Source organism: Anabrus simplex, chromosome 8, assembly GCF_040414725.1.
Source record: "Anabrus simplex isolate iqAnaSimp1 chromosome 8, ASM4041472v1, whole genome shotgun sequence".
In the NCBI taxonomy this organism is placed as follows: domain Eukaryota; kingdom Metazoa; phylum Arthropoda; class Insecta; order Orthoptera; family Tettigoniidae; genus Anabrus; species Anabrus simplex.
Window position 1 is genome coordinate 210,783,053 of NC_090272.1, and position 17,499 is coordinate 210,800,551.

General features: G+C 38.4%; 1 protein-coding gene across 3 annotated transcripts; it reads left to right on the plus strand.

Moving 5' to 3' along the window:
• The first annotated feature begins 2,531 nt into the window (after nucleotides 1-2,531).
• Nucleotides 2,532-13,389, plus strand: LOC136878705 (uncharacterized). 3 transcript variants are annotated; one of them, XM_067152136.2, is made up of 4 exons: nucleotides 2,532-2,991; nucleotides 8,427-8,481; nucleotides 12,478-12,636; nucleotides 13,347-13,389. In XM_067152136.2, the coding sequence occupies exons 1-3, from the start codon at nucleotides 2,813-2,815 to the stop codon at nucleotides 12,607-12,609; spliced, it is 366 nt and encodes a 121-aa protein (XP_067008237.1). In that variant the 5' UTR covers nucleotides 2,532-2,812; the 3' UTR covers nucleotides 12,610-12,636; nucleotides 13,347-13,389. The 3 variants fall into 3 exon arrangements, with proteins under 3 accessions (XP_067008237.1, XP_067008236.1, XP_068085120.1); XM_067152135.2 differs by lacking the exon at nucleotides 13,347-13,389 and adding an exon at nucleotides 13,112-13,213; XM_068229019.1 differs by lacking the exon at nucleotides 13,347-13,389 and adding an exon at nucleotides 12,832-13,202.
• The last annotated feature ends 4,110 nt before the right edge of the window (nucleotides 13,390-17,499 follow it).

Here is a 17,499-nt window from a genome sequence, read left to right on the forward strand (position 1 = left end):
TTCTTTTCTCCTTGTTCCTAGTCGTACAACATTTATTCATCTTTTTCCTCTTATATATCTTCCCTTTTCTTGTATTTATCTGGCTTTCTTCTTATCCTACACTTCCCACATCAAGACGAGATATGTCAAGATGGTCTCTCAATGGGCGTGGAAGTCTGCCCTCCAGACGAAGCTGCGAAGCAGGAACGAGCTCATCAGGAGCCGACAACAAATGGATGTAAAATAACTGGGATTGTTGGCAGGAGATCCAAATCTATTTGAAGACAGCAGATGTGCAGATTGTCCTTGTCCTTCCTCTTCCCACACTGTGAAGTGTTGTTTATCATATTGTGGGCTCTTTTTGATGTTCCCATCTTTCTATATATAGCTCAGTTACATAAAGTATATGCTGAAGATACTTGATATATCACTGCTTGCATGTAATTTCTTAATTTAGAGTTTTCCTAACTGAGTATGTGATCTGTGTGAGTGCACATTTTCATATTTGTATAAATATAATTCTTCCTGTCTTTCTTTCATATTGAGCTTGACTTATTGCTGGGTTTTTTCTTTTCCATTTGTTTCTGTAAACAACACTACTCTGTACTCTGTAAAAGTCTTCTTATAAAGGTACCACCCTGCCTGAGCCATAACTATTGCAAAAATTAATCTAGCTAATTCTTTTTAACAGCATGGTAAGAGCCAGTTATGTCACTTTTTTTTTTATTAACAATACATATAAACCTACAAGTTGTAGATATACCACTCATGCACAGTCTGCACATCTTCTTTACATTTCATCCTTATTTATTTTTAAACTACTCTTGACCTTATGGAAGCCAGCCCTGCTGTGTAGGTGTAGCGTGCCTTTCTCCCAGCCAGACCAGGGCTTTTTACCTGGACCTGAGGGCTGGTTCGAGGACCACTCAGCCTCCATTATTACAGTTGAGGAGCTATCTGAGGAGTGAGATAGCAGCACCAGTCTAGAAAGCCAAGAATAACGGCCAAGAGGATTTGTCGTGCTGACCACACGACACCTCATAATCTGCAGGCCTTTGGGCTGAGCAGCTGTCACTTGATAGGCCATGGTCCTTCAAGGCTGTCACATCATGGGGGTTTGGTTTCTTACCTTACAGATGCTAGTGTGGATTCAAAACAAAGTGGTTAGCACAAAGGACTCTGGGACAGTACAGAACCGAGTGAATTGGCCGTGCGATTAGGGTTGCATACCTGTGAGCTTGCATTTGGGAGATGGTGGGTTTGAGTCCCACTGTCAGCAGCCCTAAAAATGATTTTCCATGATTTTCCCTTTGCACACCAGGCAAATGCTGGGGCTGTACCTGAATTAAGTCCACGGTCGCTTTCTTCCCAATACTAACCATTTCCTGTACTTGCGTCTCTGGAAACCTTCATTGTGTTAGTATGACATTAAAAACTCACAATACAGGAATTTAACTATGCTGCTGTTTCACATTTCTAACACAGCGGCAGGCTCAAAACTCCGTCAGTAAGATTTCACTATCAAACCATTTTGGAGCAACAAAGTGGTACTTGTACTGTCCAGCATGTGCAGCAGTAACAACTAACCTGGTCCTAAATCTTCACAGTGTTCGTAGATTCCATATTTGGAGTAACAGCTGATCACCTTCAGCTAGTGCAAGAGCGGAAGATATACTTTGTAATTTAATTCTTTTATTTATCGTGAAGAACAAAACAGTGACGTGGACGTCTATTAGCTCACTGTTTACCATACAAAAATAAACTTGTACTATTTATTTTTGTTTACAAAAGCTCTGGCTCTGGTGGAATGTTTCCCTTGTTAATAAAGAAAACTTCAGATGTTGAAAAGACCGCAGAAAGTCATATAAAACAGGTATATCATATTCATGTGCACTATTCTCTCTCTCTCTTTTTTTTTTTTTTTTTTTTTTTATTATACCATCTGTTACCAGAATGAATTTTGACTTGTCTGTTGCAGGTGAGGAGATGGCAGCAAACTTTGCCTCCCATGGAGCAGATAGAGCCCACTTATTACGGTAATTTGGTCGGAAATGAGAGCCAGAGCATTGTAAAATGTAGCACAGTGGATAATGGCCATCCTCTGACTGAATTGTGCAACATTTCAACAGAAATCAACTCACTAAGTAAACCAGAAGACTGTGCCAAAGATTTTCCGTATTCAGATCCCATGTTTGTAGAAAACCCAGCTGATGAAAAGAAGTCCTGGAAATTTTTTGAAACCAATGACAAGGAGGGAAACTTAGGTCGCTTGCACATTGATCCATGTGAGTGCTGGCAACCAGATTATTATAAAAAAAAGGAGAAACAACAAAGATCTAGATTGGAACATAAACCACAGAAAAAGTCAGGGAATTTTGCGAGCAACTGCTCTGTCCCATCATTAAATTTAGATGGCTTGGTTGAAAATTCTACTGCTCATTCAATATCAAAATCATCATTGTCATCATGTTCAGGTCATGCCTGCATTCCACACGTTATTTATCTACCGTGTGAATATTGTAGTGTTAACATCAAATCTGCTGAACCGGTAGTGCAGTGTCCAGAAAAAAAACTAAAGAAAAAACTGGAACTTCATAAGTTCTGTTCTAAAAATGTTTGCCGTTGTAATCATTATAGGAAGAAAGATATACATAATATACAGAAATTTTCTCCTCAGTTTTCTGTCGACACTATAACTTCGTATAAAAGTATTCAACGTAAGAATATTGTAGAAAGAGGAAATACCAATGATACAAAATCCTGTGAATTGAAGAGTGACAGATCGAATAGCACTCAAGAATCTATCTCATCACTACCAAGTTTATTGCCTGAAATGTCTCAGAATATCGTTGTAAGAGAGTCTGATTTGGAAAGAAGGCGGAAACTTGGAGAACAGACAAGAAATATTCTGGTTAAGTTATTGAACAATTTTGAGCACTTGTATTATTCTGATGATGTGAAAGAAGAAGACAGCTCCTCTTACAATGGAGAAAAGTCTGAGACAATCTTAGGGTATGTATGATCATTCATTTGAATACTACTTCTAGTTACGTATAGAGAGAAAGGAACACGTAACAGGAGACAAGGAGCGATCATCTTGTCCCCTCTTTCATTGGTCACTGTTCTCATACTGACCCGTCATTTTATTCATCCTGTTACATGTTCCTTGACTTATGACTGACTTGTTTTGACACTTGTTTGTTCCTTTCCATTCTTATATTGGCCCATTGGAATCCTTTTCACCTTTTGTGTATCTTATGTTCCTATTCCTTTACCATCCATATTTATCTTATGTCCCTTCCCTTTTCCTCTGTTTATCTAGAGTTTTTCTTATCCTACACTTTACACATTAAGACTGAAAATCTATCAAGTTGGCCCCTCAATGAGTGTTGAAGCCCACTCTCTTCATGAAGCAGGAACATAGAAACGAGTTCATCAGGGCTAAGAAGAAATAGATGTTGAACTGGGTTTGGCGAGGAGAGAGCCTGTTTTTTTGAAGACGACAGTATATGGAGATGTAGAGATTGTCCTTGTTCTTTTGTGTTTTCATGTCTATCCTGATTATGGTCTACACTTCTATAGATCAATATTTGCTCAATATTTGGGAAGCTATTCGTATTCATTTAGAACAAAGAAAATGAAATGAATGAAAATCCACAGCCTGTTTCCAGTCATTCGACTTGGTCAGAAATGGAATGAATGCAGCCCCCATCTTGCAGCAAGGATAGGAATTGTGCGGGCTGCTGAAGCCTGTCGCACTCCTCAGGGGCAATGATTAATGATTGAAGGATGAAATGAAATTATTTTGAAGAGTGTTGCTGGAATTAAATATGACAGGGAAAACCGGAGTACCTGGAGAAACCTGCCCTGCTTCCACTTTGTTCAGCACAAATCTCACATAGAGTGATCGGGATGTGAGCCACACAACAAAGTGGTGAGAGGCTGCCGCCTGAGCCATGGAGGCTTTAGAACAAAAAACGAATCCAAATTTAAACCTGAATGAAATTTTGAAAAAAGTTAGCATTTTATATGATGAAATAATAAAATGTAATAGCAATCATAATATTTTGCCCACATTACATAACATGTCTGCCATCTCCCCTCTCTTATGAGACCGATAACTCTCCTGTAGCGAGGGACTGTATTGCTGGCTTAGTGTCAGCTCAGCTGGCAAGCAGTGAGCACCGTAATGATGCCATTAGAGTGAGTAAATAACTTTATTGCTTTTTATACTTTGCCTTCTTCCTCAATTTTCTAATATTTATTTTCTGTTCTTTTATACAGTAGATACCTTTAGACCTACATAAATTTGTGCTCTGCCACTGCATTAATTTCAAATTTCAACATTTTCTCCGTTTTTCGACAAGAGCTTTCAAGCTATTTTCCACATCAGAAGATTTTACAAAATTGGTTTCTACTCAAGATGTTTCACAATATTTATTAGGTAATATGGGTGAAACTTCAAAAATAGAATGAACATTTTATTGCATTTATATATTATGCATCTTTTAACATTCAAAGGACTACGAATCCAAATGAAACATCCTATTGGTTTTAGTGCATAACATTATAATTTGGCTTCCATGAAGCTTCTAGTTAAACAGAAAATTTTAATGTACTATACTGTGTACGAACATTTTATCACATAAGAATATGGTCTTCTGATGTAATATTCTGTTTGTTTTTAGAAAAAGTGCAGTTTGTTTATTATAATCTAGCTGAGGATGCCTCAATGGGCCGAATCATGTCCTACTAAATTAACTATGTAATTAGTTTTGCAATTTAAAAAACTTGTAAAAAACCATATTTGTATTGACTATGCTCGGTCTAGAAAGCCAAGAATAACAGCTGAGATAATCCGTCGTGCTGACCACACGACACCTCGTAATCTGCAGGGCTTCGAGCTGAGCAGCGATCGCTTGGTAGGCCATGGCCCTTCAGGGCTGTTGCACCATGGGGTTTTGGGGATTTTTTGTGTTGACTAGGAGGAAAAATATACTACCAATTTTTCAGTACGGAATTACAAACAATGAGGTTTATATTATGTAATAGTGGAAGTGTTTACATTCCACTCCTCCAAGGACCTTCATGGCCTGTAAGGAGATGACTATGCTTTCTTTTTGCTTGTTCGGCTCTGATGGTCTTCTTTTCAGCATTCAGCTCATTAGATGAATCAAATTCCACATTCCGACCACTGATAAAGAGGATGAAAGCTTTGGTTGAAAAGCACTCGGATCAATCCTCCTTTTTGCTCCATTTTCGCGCGCGGCTCTGAGCTTGCATCCGGGAGATAATAGGTTTGAATCCCACTATCAGCAGCCCTGAAGATGGTTTTCCGTGGTTTCCCATTTTCACACCAGGCAAATGCTGGGGCTGTACCTTAATTAAGGCCACAGCCACTTCCTTCCAACTCCTAGGCCTTTCCTATCCCATTGTCGCCATAAGACCTATCTGTGTCGGCGCGACGTAAAGCCCCTAGCAAAAAAAAAAAAAAAAAAAAAAAAAAAGCTCCATATTCAGCTATCCACATCCATCAATAAATACAAAGCGTACTGAAGCAGCTTTCAGATTTGTTGCCATAAGGTCTGGTAACACAACAGTTGGCTTTGTTAGGAGCTGCAGCTTGTTCATGTTTCTTCTCTATAGTTGAACAGATGCATGTGTTCTTCATCTCCTCGACCAGTGCATTAAGACTAAGCTGAATGCAGTATAACTAGGGAGGAGTGGAATGATGATACAAATGCTTAGTTCTTCTAATTAATCCAGGGGTTTCCAGTTAGATTTCATGGAGGTCCATTTTCAAAGAACTAAATGAAGTTGAGATTCAGAACTGCTAAATATTTGGGAATTTGGTTTATAATCATTATAAAATATCAAAGCCATCTTATTAACAGTGCTGATGGTGGTACTTATTATTATAATTAGCCATATACAGTCATATCAGCATACTTAATTTTATTTCAGAATGTGTTTTCGGACTCTGAGGTCCATCATCAGTGTTGAAATTATTTTTAAAACATTTGATTTTACACGAGTGTGTTGACACATTGATTTTTAAAACAGATAAAATGGAGCCCTGTAGAGATCAACTGTAAAATAAGAAAAAGAAAAAGTGAAAAAGTATGCACACAGTACATATAAAACTTAATGATGGTGTAAAAAATATATATGACGTAACAGAAGGCCTAGATTATCCTCGTGATCTAGTATTAGACAAACGTTCAGCTTTAAGTATGAGGCTCGCTGGAAGCACATGATAATACGTCACCTCAAGGTTGTGAACAATATGTTGCTTGCAACTGTTTCATGTAAAATTGTATCAGGTTCCATTATCTGCACCAGGAATATTTCAGTGTTTTCGCAGTTATTTAGTTCAAATCCACAATTACCGTTAACAATTAATTCCATGTCCTTTTCGATCCCTAAAAAGTTATGATTATTATTATAAATATGTTCCGCGAAAGCTGAATATTTCTTGTACTTTATTGCCTTGAAATATTATTGATATCTTTGATTTAAGGCTCAGCCAGTCATTCCTATGTAAAACGTTTTGCAGTCATTTTTTTTTTTTTTTTTTTTTTTTTTTGTTTGCTATTTGCTTTACGTCGCACTGACACAAATAGGTCTTATGGCGACAATGGGACAGAATAGGCCTGGAGTGGGAAGGAAGCGGCCATGGCCTTAATTAAGGTACAGCCCCAGCATTTGCCTGGTGTGAAAATGGGAAACCACGGAAAACCAACTTCAGGGCTGCCGACAGTGGGGTTCAAACCCACTGTCTCCCGGATGCGATCTCACAGCTGCGCGCTCCTAACCACATGGCCAACTCGTTTGGTAGGGGGTGTTTATGAAAATATTTTAGACAGTAGCATACTTCCCACACTGTGGCACAAATTGGAATTATACCTTTTCTGTATCAGCAAGATAATGCTCCTGTCTAACAAAACAAGGACCATTTCAGTGGTTCGAAGAAAATTAGGTGGATGTGCTGGACTAGCCTACTCAAAGACCTGACTTGAAACCCAGGGAACTTTTTGGAATCAACTAGAGCGTTGGTTCACCCAATTACCCGGCAACAGTTATTCACCATGCTTCAGGAAAGATGGAAACAAATTCCACCATCAGTGTATCAGAACTTATTGGAAAGATTTTTGTGAAGATTAAATGCTGTAACGGTAGCAAAAGGAGTCTGTTAGGTAGTTGCATGGATGGCATCTTTATAACGAACAGCAGGGGGTGTCCGGAGACTTTTGGCAATATAGTGTATGTAATATATAGGCCTAATACTCTCAAAATTACCAGAATAGTGAGATTATTATTTAGTCTAATTTTAGGGGAATGAATTGCAAAAATTAAACAACACACTTTTGAACTATTAAAAAGATACCATACAAAGTTACTAACTACAGTTCACTAAACTATTATGAGTAAGTTCAACCATTTATTTTATTCTGAGTGAAATGTAAGTTTTCTGAAATCTGGATCTACAAGTGGTCCCTATTTCTAGATAGTCTTTTCAGTCTTTTTGGTAACTTATTTGTTGGTTAATCATTATCTAAATTAGTTGTCTGTAAAGTTTTAATTTTGAAAATGCAGATTCACTAGTGTATGTTGAACCATAAAACATGCATAACTTTAGTACCACCTGGTGAAGAGAAACATTCTAACTAAATTGCAACATATTTTTGCCTTAAATTACTACCTTATTTACATTAGTAAAACAGTGCAGTGTATAAAGGAACTATTTACCGTACGGAAGTTTCAAAATGTTTCATTGTTTGACCAGTCTGTTTGGTGACTGTCATTGATGCTAACTTCCAGAAAATAAGCAAGTATTCAAGTAGACACATTATTCAAGAGAATGTTTTGTTTCTTCTAACCACCGGTGGCCTGGGGATTATCAATATTAGTTCTCAGTTCAGTTGGCTAAGGTTTGATTCACAGGTAAATCCTGGGGTATTTAAGCAATGGAAAGGACCAAACCCGTATCAAGTCAAGTCATATAGAGACATAGGAATATGAAAATGAGCACATAATAGGGTAAAGACAATGGCAGATCAGTGTGAAAAGAGGGAGCAACAGAAAGAAAGAGATAAAGGTGGAGTTGAAAACACAAAAGGACAAGAACAATCTCCACATCTGGGAACTGATAGGCTTTCTCCTCATCAGTCTCAGTTCTTTTACATCCATCTCTTCTCAGACCTCTGCAAGTTCATATTTTTTCCGAGCTTCATCAAGAGGGCAAGCATCAACACTAATTGAGGGGCCATCTGGACAGATCTCCAGTCTGGATGTTTGAAGTGTAGGTTAAAAAGAAAGCTGGATAAACACAAGAAGTGGGAAGGAACAAATAAGTGATTTGATTTGTCACGTATTCTGTTATTAACAAATATGATTTTTTTATTTATTTATTTTATTGTTGACATGTGTTTGTGCTTCTTTTATAGTGTAGAGAATGGGGATGAAAAGTACTCTTCATCACCCGGCAGTAAAGAAAGCAAGGTGAGTTCTGAAACTTTTGGTGGTAAAAAAAGACTACACCTCTAAATATTATATGACAAATATTCTGTTTGTGTGTGCATGAATGCATGCCTCAGCACTAAAAAAAGTACTTGTATGTCAATAACTGTCTTGTCATTCAGCCTTTACCATCAACATAAAACTTATACTGAAAATGGACATAGAAATTCTTGCTTTTATCCAAATTTCCATCGTGATGTAAAAATAGTGTTTTTTGGGGAAAAAACTGAGCGAAATATTTCAATTACTTTCTTGTGACGAGATATGCCAGAACATAGCTGAACAAACAAAAGATGCCGAGCAGGAAATCGCACATAAATCCCAGTTTAGTAAGACAAAAGGAAGGAATTGAGATCAAGACCATGTCCAGACAAATAAGGACGATTTAAGCTTCTTATGGCCATACTGTTGCCAAAGGGGATTGTAGAGAAACCTAAATTAGGACACTATTTCTCTCAATCACTTGTTCACTACGCCTACTTTCTATGAGCTGATGACACAGAAGAGATTTTTTTCTCGCCAGATCGAGTGGCCTGGCCAGCCTCCTGACTCCAACTTGGCAGGTTCTATTCTGGCAAAGACCGGTGGTATTTGAAGGTGCTCAAATACATCAGCCTCTTGTCAGTAGATTGACTAGCATGCAAAAGAACTCCTGCGGGACTAAATTCCGGCACCTCAGTGTCTCCGAAAACCGTAAAAGCAGTTAGTGGGACGTGAAGCCAATAACATTATTATTATTATTATTATTATTATTATTATTATTATTATTATATTTTCCTCCACAGCTTTTTACATATCTCTGATAATGAGGTGAATAATGCACAACTTCCTCACAAAATATATGAGTTAAATCCAGTATTTGACCACCTGTTAGCAACATTTTCGGAAGCTTATACCCCTGGTGGCAAATTGTCAATTGATGACAACCTCTTGCTATGGAAAGGGTGGCTAGGGTCGAAAGTTTACATAATAAGAAAACGATCACGTTTCGGAATGGAATTATATAAATTATGCGAAGGCGAGACAGGTTATATAACATGACCTGCTTCCGTGTGTATCATAATGAACAGCTGTAAAAGACATAACACTGTGAAGACTGTAAATACTGTAAATATTACCTGTATTGTAGTGTAATATAGTCCGTTTATGTCACTTATGAATTGTAGGGAGGCGATATAAACTTGATCCCTCGAAAGCGCTAATCAACATAACAGAAAAATTTGTGTGTGTTATAATTTATTCCATTGTACATCCTTTAAGTACATGTAAACTTTGTAAATCTACAATTTACATATACAGAAACATTTATTTCCAGAGAGAGATTGATAGTAAACTGCCTAAAATATTCAGGTGAAAGTTACTGTATAAACAAAAACCAGAGCTTTGCTGTTAGGAAGAAGTAATCTCGATTTCACAGTGTGAAAGCACTTAGTACGTTTTTGCACAAAGTATTGAAAAATTAAAATAATATTAAAGTAAATATTTCTCTTTCGCCCCTTCAATAGTTCATTTTAGTCTAAGATTGTTTTTAATCAAGTAATTACTGTAAATATTTTCTTCAATCAGGGAAATCGCTCTCCTCCTGGGAGTGAGCTAGTGTGAACCGAGCTCCCCGCTTAAGGGGCTAATAATGGCATTGGCTGTGCCTAAGAATTCTAAAACATTCACTTTGCTACACCAGTAACTCTCCGAACCTTTTTAGCATAGAGCAAAATGTTGAGTCATCAGCCAAGGCTGGTTGGAGCCTCAACAGTGGCTGGTTAGCTGAGGTGGTTAAGGCATGCTCAGTCACTTGTAAGGACTTTGGTTCATTTCCCCACGAGGAATCTGAAAAATTTAGAAAAGAGAGGAAAGAGATTTCCACGTTCAGTCAACCTACACCAAAAATTAGTACAGGATTATTTTCTGGGGGCAGGGCAGCCAGGCATAGAACTAACCCCTATATCCCACTCGGTGCTGAGGTTATGGGCAGTGGAAGCTTTACAGTCCTGCAACGGCTTTCATGGCCTGTACGGAGATTACTTTGCTAAACATGATACTGGTAAATGACTGGTGCAAAGTATAAAATAATATCAAAGGAAAAAATTGTTATGTGTGCAAGTATGTTGTTATGTTTCAGAAGCCTTGAAACATTATTTGTAATGGGATTAAAATCAAATAAAGAAATGAAGAGGGAACTTATACAGGGATAAAACATTGGTGCTTATGTTATATAATGGAAAGGAACAAACAAGTGACAAATCAAGTGGTATAAAAAGATTAAAACTATGGCATGTGATTGTGGAACAAGGCCAGACTCTTTATCTCTCTATTCATTATTCTCTGTCATTAAAGGCAGCTGTTTATGGTGACAAATTTTCCCTGATTTAATCTTTTTTAACAATAATTTGGTATATTTTCCACTATTTTATTATTATTTTTATTGCAGTTAGCTGTACTTGCACCGACACAGGTAGTCTTACGGCAACGATGGGATAGAGAAGAGCTAGGATTTGGAAGGAGGTGGTTGTGGCCTTAATTAAGGTAAAGCCCCAGCATTTGCCTGGTGTGAAAATGGGAAACCACAGAAAACCATATTCAGGGGTGCCGACAGTGCGGTTCGAAGCCACTATCTCCTGGATGCGAGTTAACAGCTGCGCGCTCCTAACCACACGGCCAACTCGCCCGGTGACAGATATACTGCTGGGAGTCAGAGCTGTTGTCTTGTCAAACATTATTATTACTATATATTGAAAATTACTTCTCACTATCAAAATTACTAACTGGGTTCCATAAATCCTTCACTGCAGCTTCCAAAAAAATGCCCAAATTCTAATTTCTGGGAAATAATGGTAATCGCATCAATATCTGTATCTGCTCTACATGAATTACAAACTAGATCCCTAAACACTGTGTATTCTGATGGTGAAATTTCTTGTAGGATGGGAATTTGCTTTATTAGATGAGAGACTTCATCATTTTTTAAGTCACATTTCATTATGTTTCTGGGATCGAAGAGCGATTCCACATAAATTCGTTAATTATTTTGCTTAAAGTTAAATAGGTTTTCTTTTTGGTCAAAATTTATAAAAATTTCTGCGCTTTTGGGCTTATGCCGTGTCAAGAAAATAATGTGAAATTCTTTATGTTTTGCAAAGAATTTTGTAAAGAATTTCACCCTATTTTCTTGACATGGCATAAGCCCAAAAGCCTATACAGCATCATATCTAAATCATATGTAATCTCAGTTCGATACAGACCAATCAGAATGAAATTTCTAACCCTTAATGATTTGATAGACTCTAAGTATATTCTTGTAGAACAAAACATGTCATTCTTTGTATGTAATATGTGACTTTTACAGGTATGCTTTTAGTGTTTTAATTTGCATTTGAAATTATTGTGTGTCTGACAGACTGGGAAGTTTTCATTACATTTAATAAGTCGATGCTGGAAAATATGGCTTCTTTCTTAACAAAAAAAAAATGAACGATTAAGGCCACTGGGCGGGATGATGTGGAGATAATCTTTGTCCTTGTATGTTTGCATATTTGTCTTTTTTCTCCTCTTTTTAATGTTCGCTCTTCCCACTCTGACCTGTTGTAGTGTTTATTCTATTGTCCCAGTCTTCATTTTGTCATCAGCATCATCATCATCATTATTTTCCCTTCCAATGTACCAAAAATCAAAGATCATCGTAGCCATAGATAATGAAGAAGAGAATGATGCAACATTTAAAAAATGTTGAGTGTGCTGTGAAAAGGGAGCCATTTAACTCAGATAATTTTGTCACCCTTTTCAACTGCATTGCTCTCAGTGCACATTTCTCTTAGGTTGAAAATTGTCTGTATTTGAGCTCATTGCATGAAGTTCATGACTATTGGTGTACATTCTAGAAATATAAAGGTTTACTCCTTCATTGTCAGACCACCTTGCATGTTGTTTTATTGGTAGTTTTATGTAAACTTGATTTGTAACAAAATTTGTTTTCTTTCGCAGGCTGTTGATGTCTTGACGTGCCTGGATCAATTGGATATCTGCGCCAAACAGATAAAGTCGCACTCCGATACTATTATACGATTCCTTTCAACTCAGATGGATATTCCTGTTCCCAGAATTGCCCTGAATTAATGGAACTGAATTTCGATAACTTGCCAGGTGCCTTTCACTAGTCAGATTTAATGGTGCAGTATTATTTTGAGAAGTAATTTAGTTAACAAGCTTTTTAACTACAGCATTATATACACAGTTATATAGTTTGCAGTCAAATGTTACTCAACTTGATTTTCATTTACATTTTCATATTATAGAATGTTTGTGATGGTGTTTATTTCCTAGTTCTTCTCTTTACAGAAAATTGGCAAACTTCATGGAGTAATTATTCCTATTTTGCACTATTAGAGTTGCAGTATTGTGGATGTTAAACCACTGTTGGAGGTTCTGCACCTTGGATAATCTTCACCCACATCCATCCCTCGCTATTATAAATGGACATGTCCTCTCCAGATTAAACATTCTCCCAACTGGACTCATCCACACCAAATTGCCTGCTAACTGCTTTCCCTCTGCCTGTGTGCTATTTATTTTCCACATTAACCTGGACTGCTCAAAATTTGCAATCTTATTCTTTCAGGAGTTCCTATTTTCCTCTACTATTTCCTCTCCTAGAACATGCCGAGTTGCTGTACTACAAGATCTTGCAAGCAGCCGTCCTATCTTAGGACTCATATCCCATCGCCATACTGACTTTCCTACCAACTTCGATTAAAGAACTTCTGCCACACTAATGAATAACCATAGGAAGGCACATGCTAACAACTGAATACTGTATTTACTCACGTATTAGACCCCCTTTTTTCCACTTACAGGGATTTTTCTCTCGACCTGAGGGCTGGTTCGAGGTCCACTCAGCCTACGAGATTAAAATTGAGGAGCTATCTGACGGTGAGATGGCGACCCCGTCTCGAAAGCCCAGAATAATGGCCGAGAGGATGTGTCATGCTGACCACATGGCCCCTCGTAATCTGCAGGCCTTCGGGCTGAACAGCAGTTACTGGGCAGGCCAAAGCCCTTTCAAGGTGATTAAGTGCCGTGGGGATAAGACACTACAAGCCATACTGCAGTCATTCAACCGGGTCAGGAATGAAATGAATGAAGCCCCCATCTTGCAGCGAGGATAGAATTATTTCGGCTGCCAAAGCCTGTCGCACTCCTCTGGGGCTATGATTAATGACTGACACATGAAATGAAATGCTATTAAAGAGTGTGTTCAAATGTGTATGTAATCAAGTGTGATTATATGTTGTATTGAGTAGGTGGATCCTCAAAGAATATTCTTCTTTCAGTGAAGTAATATATTGTTCAAAACACAGCAAAATAATGAAATTCTTTTTTTTTTTTTTTTTTTTTTGCTAGGGGCTTTACGTCGCACCGACACAGATAGGTCTTATGGCGACGATGGGATAGGAAAGGCCTAGGAGTTGGAAGGAAGCGGCCGTGGCCTTAATTAAGGTACAGCCCCAGTATTTGCCTGGTGTGAAAATGGGAAACCACGGAAAACCATTTTCAGGGCTGCCGATAGTGGGATTCGAACCTACTATCTCCCGGATGCAAGCTCACAGCCGCGCGCCTCTACGCGCACGGCCAACTCGCCCGGTAATGAAATTCTTAACATGTAGGGTCACTTTAGTCAGTCCATTATCCAAGTCTCTCTGAAAGGACTGTTCAGGCTTTGTGCTCCTCCCAGTACTTTTTCATAGTGATGGGCAGTCTGAGACAAGGTCTCGAGATTTCTCAATATTTCTCGAGACTAGCGCAGGCACTATTTCTCGCGAGAAATTTTGAGAGATCTCGGGAGCATTGTCCCCACATTGTGTGGCAAGCAGCGTGTCGTAGGTCTGCAGGTAGTCGGAGCTGAATGTTGTTTGTGCCAAGTATGCGAATAGGAAACCACACGCCTTCTCCATTCCGTAAATACGCGTCAACAAGCGACTAGGACGTTCATTTCTACCGAGGTATATTTTGACGCAGTATAACATAATTATAAAGGATACTCATTCTGGCATTGTATGCACTGGTAGGTACACGAATGAATAGGCTAAGTACAGAAACTGACGGCTACCGTAGGTACACTTACCTGGATACTAGAGGCGTGCATTATTCGAACTCGAGACCAGGCAAGATACGCCTTGCTTTATATGCAACCACCATTACGCATGAGTGGAATGTGTAATCTAAAAATGCTCGAGTTTGCTCCAATTCTTTCGACAGGTAAGTGTACATCGTTATCAGACCCCACATTCAATAACATATGACCACTGCTCGTGTTTACCGATATTTTGGTGACGAAGGAAATAATTCCTTACAATGTTATAGAGTATTTGCGTCATAATTAAGTACTCTGATATGTGACGGTGCAATATGTAATTGTGTCTAGTCGTACGCGATAACTTGAAAACGATGTTCGAAACGCAATGCAAGTCCTGGATGTCGGTTGTTTTGAAGAGATGTCACATAGCACAGCCCGCTGTGTTACTTGTTCAAAAGAAGTAAAATACATTGGCAGAAATACTTCTGGGATGATCCGGCACTTACAAACGCATAATATCAATGAAGAGGAATAGTCACAGAACACCTCCAGCCCGGTCTGCATCACAAGAAGCTACCCTGTCGACAACGGTTGTGAGGTATCCAGGTAGGTGTACATCCTATCTACAGTTATTAACAAATTATACGAGTTATTCAGCTAAGAAGTCTATTTGAAATAACTCGTGAACAGTTTAAAATAGGTACTGACATTCTGTTTTCACTTACATTAATGGTATTAAGGAGCTCATAGGTTTTTTTTTTTTTTTTTTTTTTTTTTTTTTTTTTTTTTTTTTTTTTTTTTTTTTTTTTTTTTTTTGCTAGGGGCTTTACGTCGCACCGACAGATAGGTCTTATGGCAACGAGCTCATAGTTCAACATGCAGTGCTTTCCTAGCCTTTTGACAAAATTTATTGTCACACACGTTTCCATATGAGAACTTCTGATAATATACTATGAAGCTTACACTCGTAGTTACTGGGACGCCGCAAAGCTTGCAGCACGTGAGGATTGGTCTCGAGAGCGTTGCCCATCATCCTTGTCGACATAATTGGACCAAACTCGGGCATTTTAGATTACACGTTCCACTCATGTGTAATGGGGGATGCATATGTAACAAAGCACATCTTCCCCATCTCAAGTTCGAATAATGCACGCCTCTAGTATCCAAGAAGGTGTACATCCTATCTACAGTTAATCACAAATTATGCAGGGTTATTTGGCTAAGATATCCACCCCAAATAAGTCGTGAACAATTTAGGATACTGACATTCTGTTTTCACTTTCGTTAATGGTATTAAGGGGTTCATAGTTGAACATGCAGTACTTTTCCAGGCTTTTGACAAAGTTTATTGGCTCACACGTTTTCATATGAGAACGTTATTTCACGCAATAACTGCTAATGATATACTATGAAATTTACACTCGTAGTTACTGGTACATCGCACAATTGTACTACAGAAGAATCGGTCTCAAAATTCTCGTGAGAGTCTCGAGTTCTGCGATGTCAGTCTCGAGCGAGAGTGTTGCCCATCACTACTTTTTCATATGTTCCAGTCTTCATGCCCTTTCTGGTGTTGAAAATATTCATGGTGTGAGTTTCTTTCTTGTGAGGGTGAAGCGGATGTTTGTGACCTGGAAATTTTTGTTTTAATTTTATCTTATCTGTGGTGTCTTCTGGTGTAAGGCCAATTTGCTTCAGATCCTCTCTTATTTCTTTGATCTTTCTGAATGTTAAGATTATACTGTACCAGTTGTTTCAGAAGTCTCAAATCCTGCATTCTCATTATGTGTCCAAAGAATCCCAGTATCTTCTCCCAGTAACGGGTTCCAACTCTTTGCTGGGCACTATCCACCACTGTCCATCTTCCTGATATTTTTTGTTAATGCAGGTTCTTCCAATTCTTTTTTCGATCTTCTGGTGTCTGTTGGTCTTTTGATTGTTTGTTCAGGTGGAAGAGTGTTTCTGGTGCATACAGTGAAACTCTGTTAAGTTCTCGCATAAGAAGTGTGATATTCTTGATCCCTTGATCAGTTGCATTAAGATATATGTATATTTTTCCTGTTTAAAGTGTTCTGTTGTAAATATATTTCCTGGTTAAAAAGTTCAGATTTTAGAGCCCCTTGAGATAGAAAATGTCCGCTCAAAGCAGCCCATGGTTAGAACCCTCCAGTCTTCACGCCCTGTGTTAGACCGTTCGCGCGCTCACGGTGTGTCTCTGGTGTCACGTAACCTGTGCGGCACATTCTCTTTGCTGTGCGGGCTTGCCAAAGCCATACGATGTCACGCTATGATAACACGGACACCAGATGCTCAGTCTCACTTTGTGGAATCGAATCGAACCCATCAGTCGAAATTTCCACTCCACTGTTCCATCTAGCGGAATAGAATCGATCGGTATTATACGTGGGAAACATAAAGTACGCAATGGATGGTTTGATAAAACTTCAATGCAGTAATATGCGGGCCGTGACAGGGTGAAGTCATTAATCGAGGTGGCCTAAACATTAACTAAAAATCGTAAAGTGTATTTGTCCACAACATTACTGATAATCTACCACAAAATTGAATACTCTAACCTGTTTGATTTTACATTCCCTTGCTTATTTCCTTCCAGGCATTCTCTCTTACGTTGTTGTTGCAATAATACTTATGGGTCTTGCCGTAGAGGAAATTACATTTTTGAACTAAACTGATAAGATTTTCCGTGTCCATTATTAGTGAGGTGAACAAAAACAACTTCCCGACTCTATGCAGGAAACAGCCGACTTGCCAGCAGCCAGCTGATACACATGCCGCCAAACAGCCGGCCGAAAGATCCCGATTGTTTACGAAGTTGAACGAATGTTGATAGCCAACTGGGTGTTGGTGGGAGGCACACAGAGGCATTGCAATACCACGTGTTGGCATAAAATTGAAAGTTATTTTTAATTTTA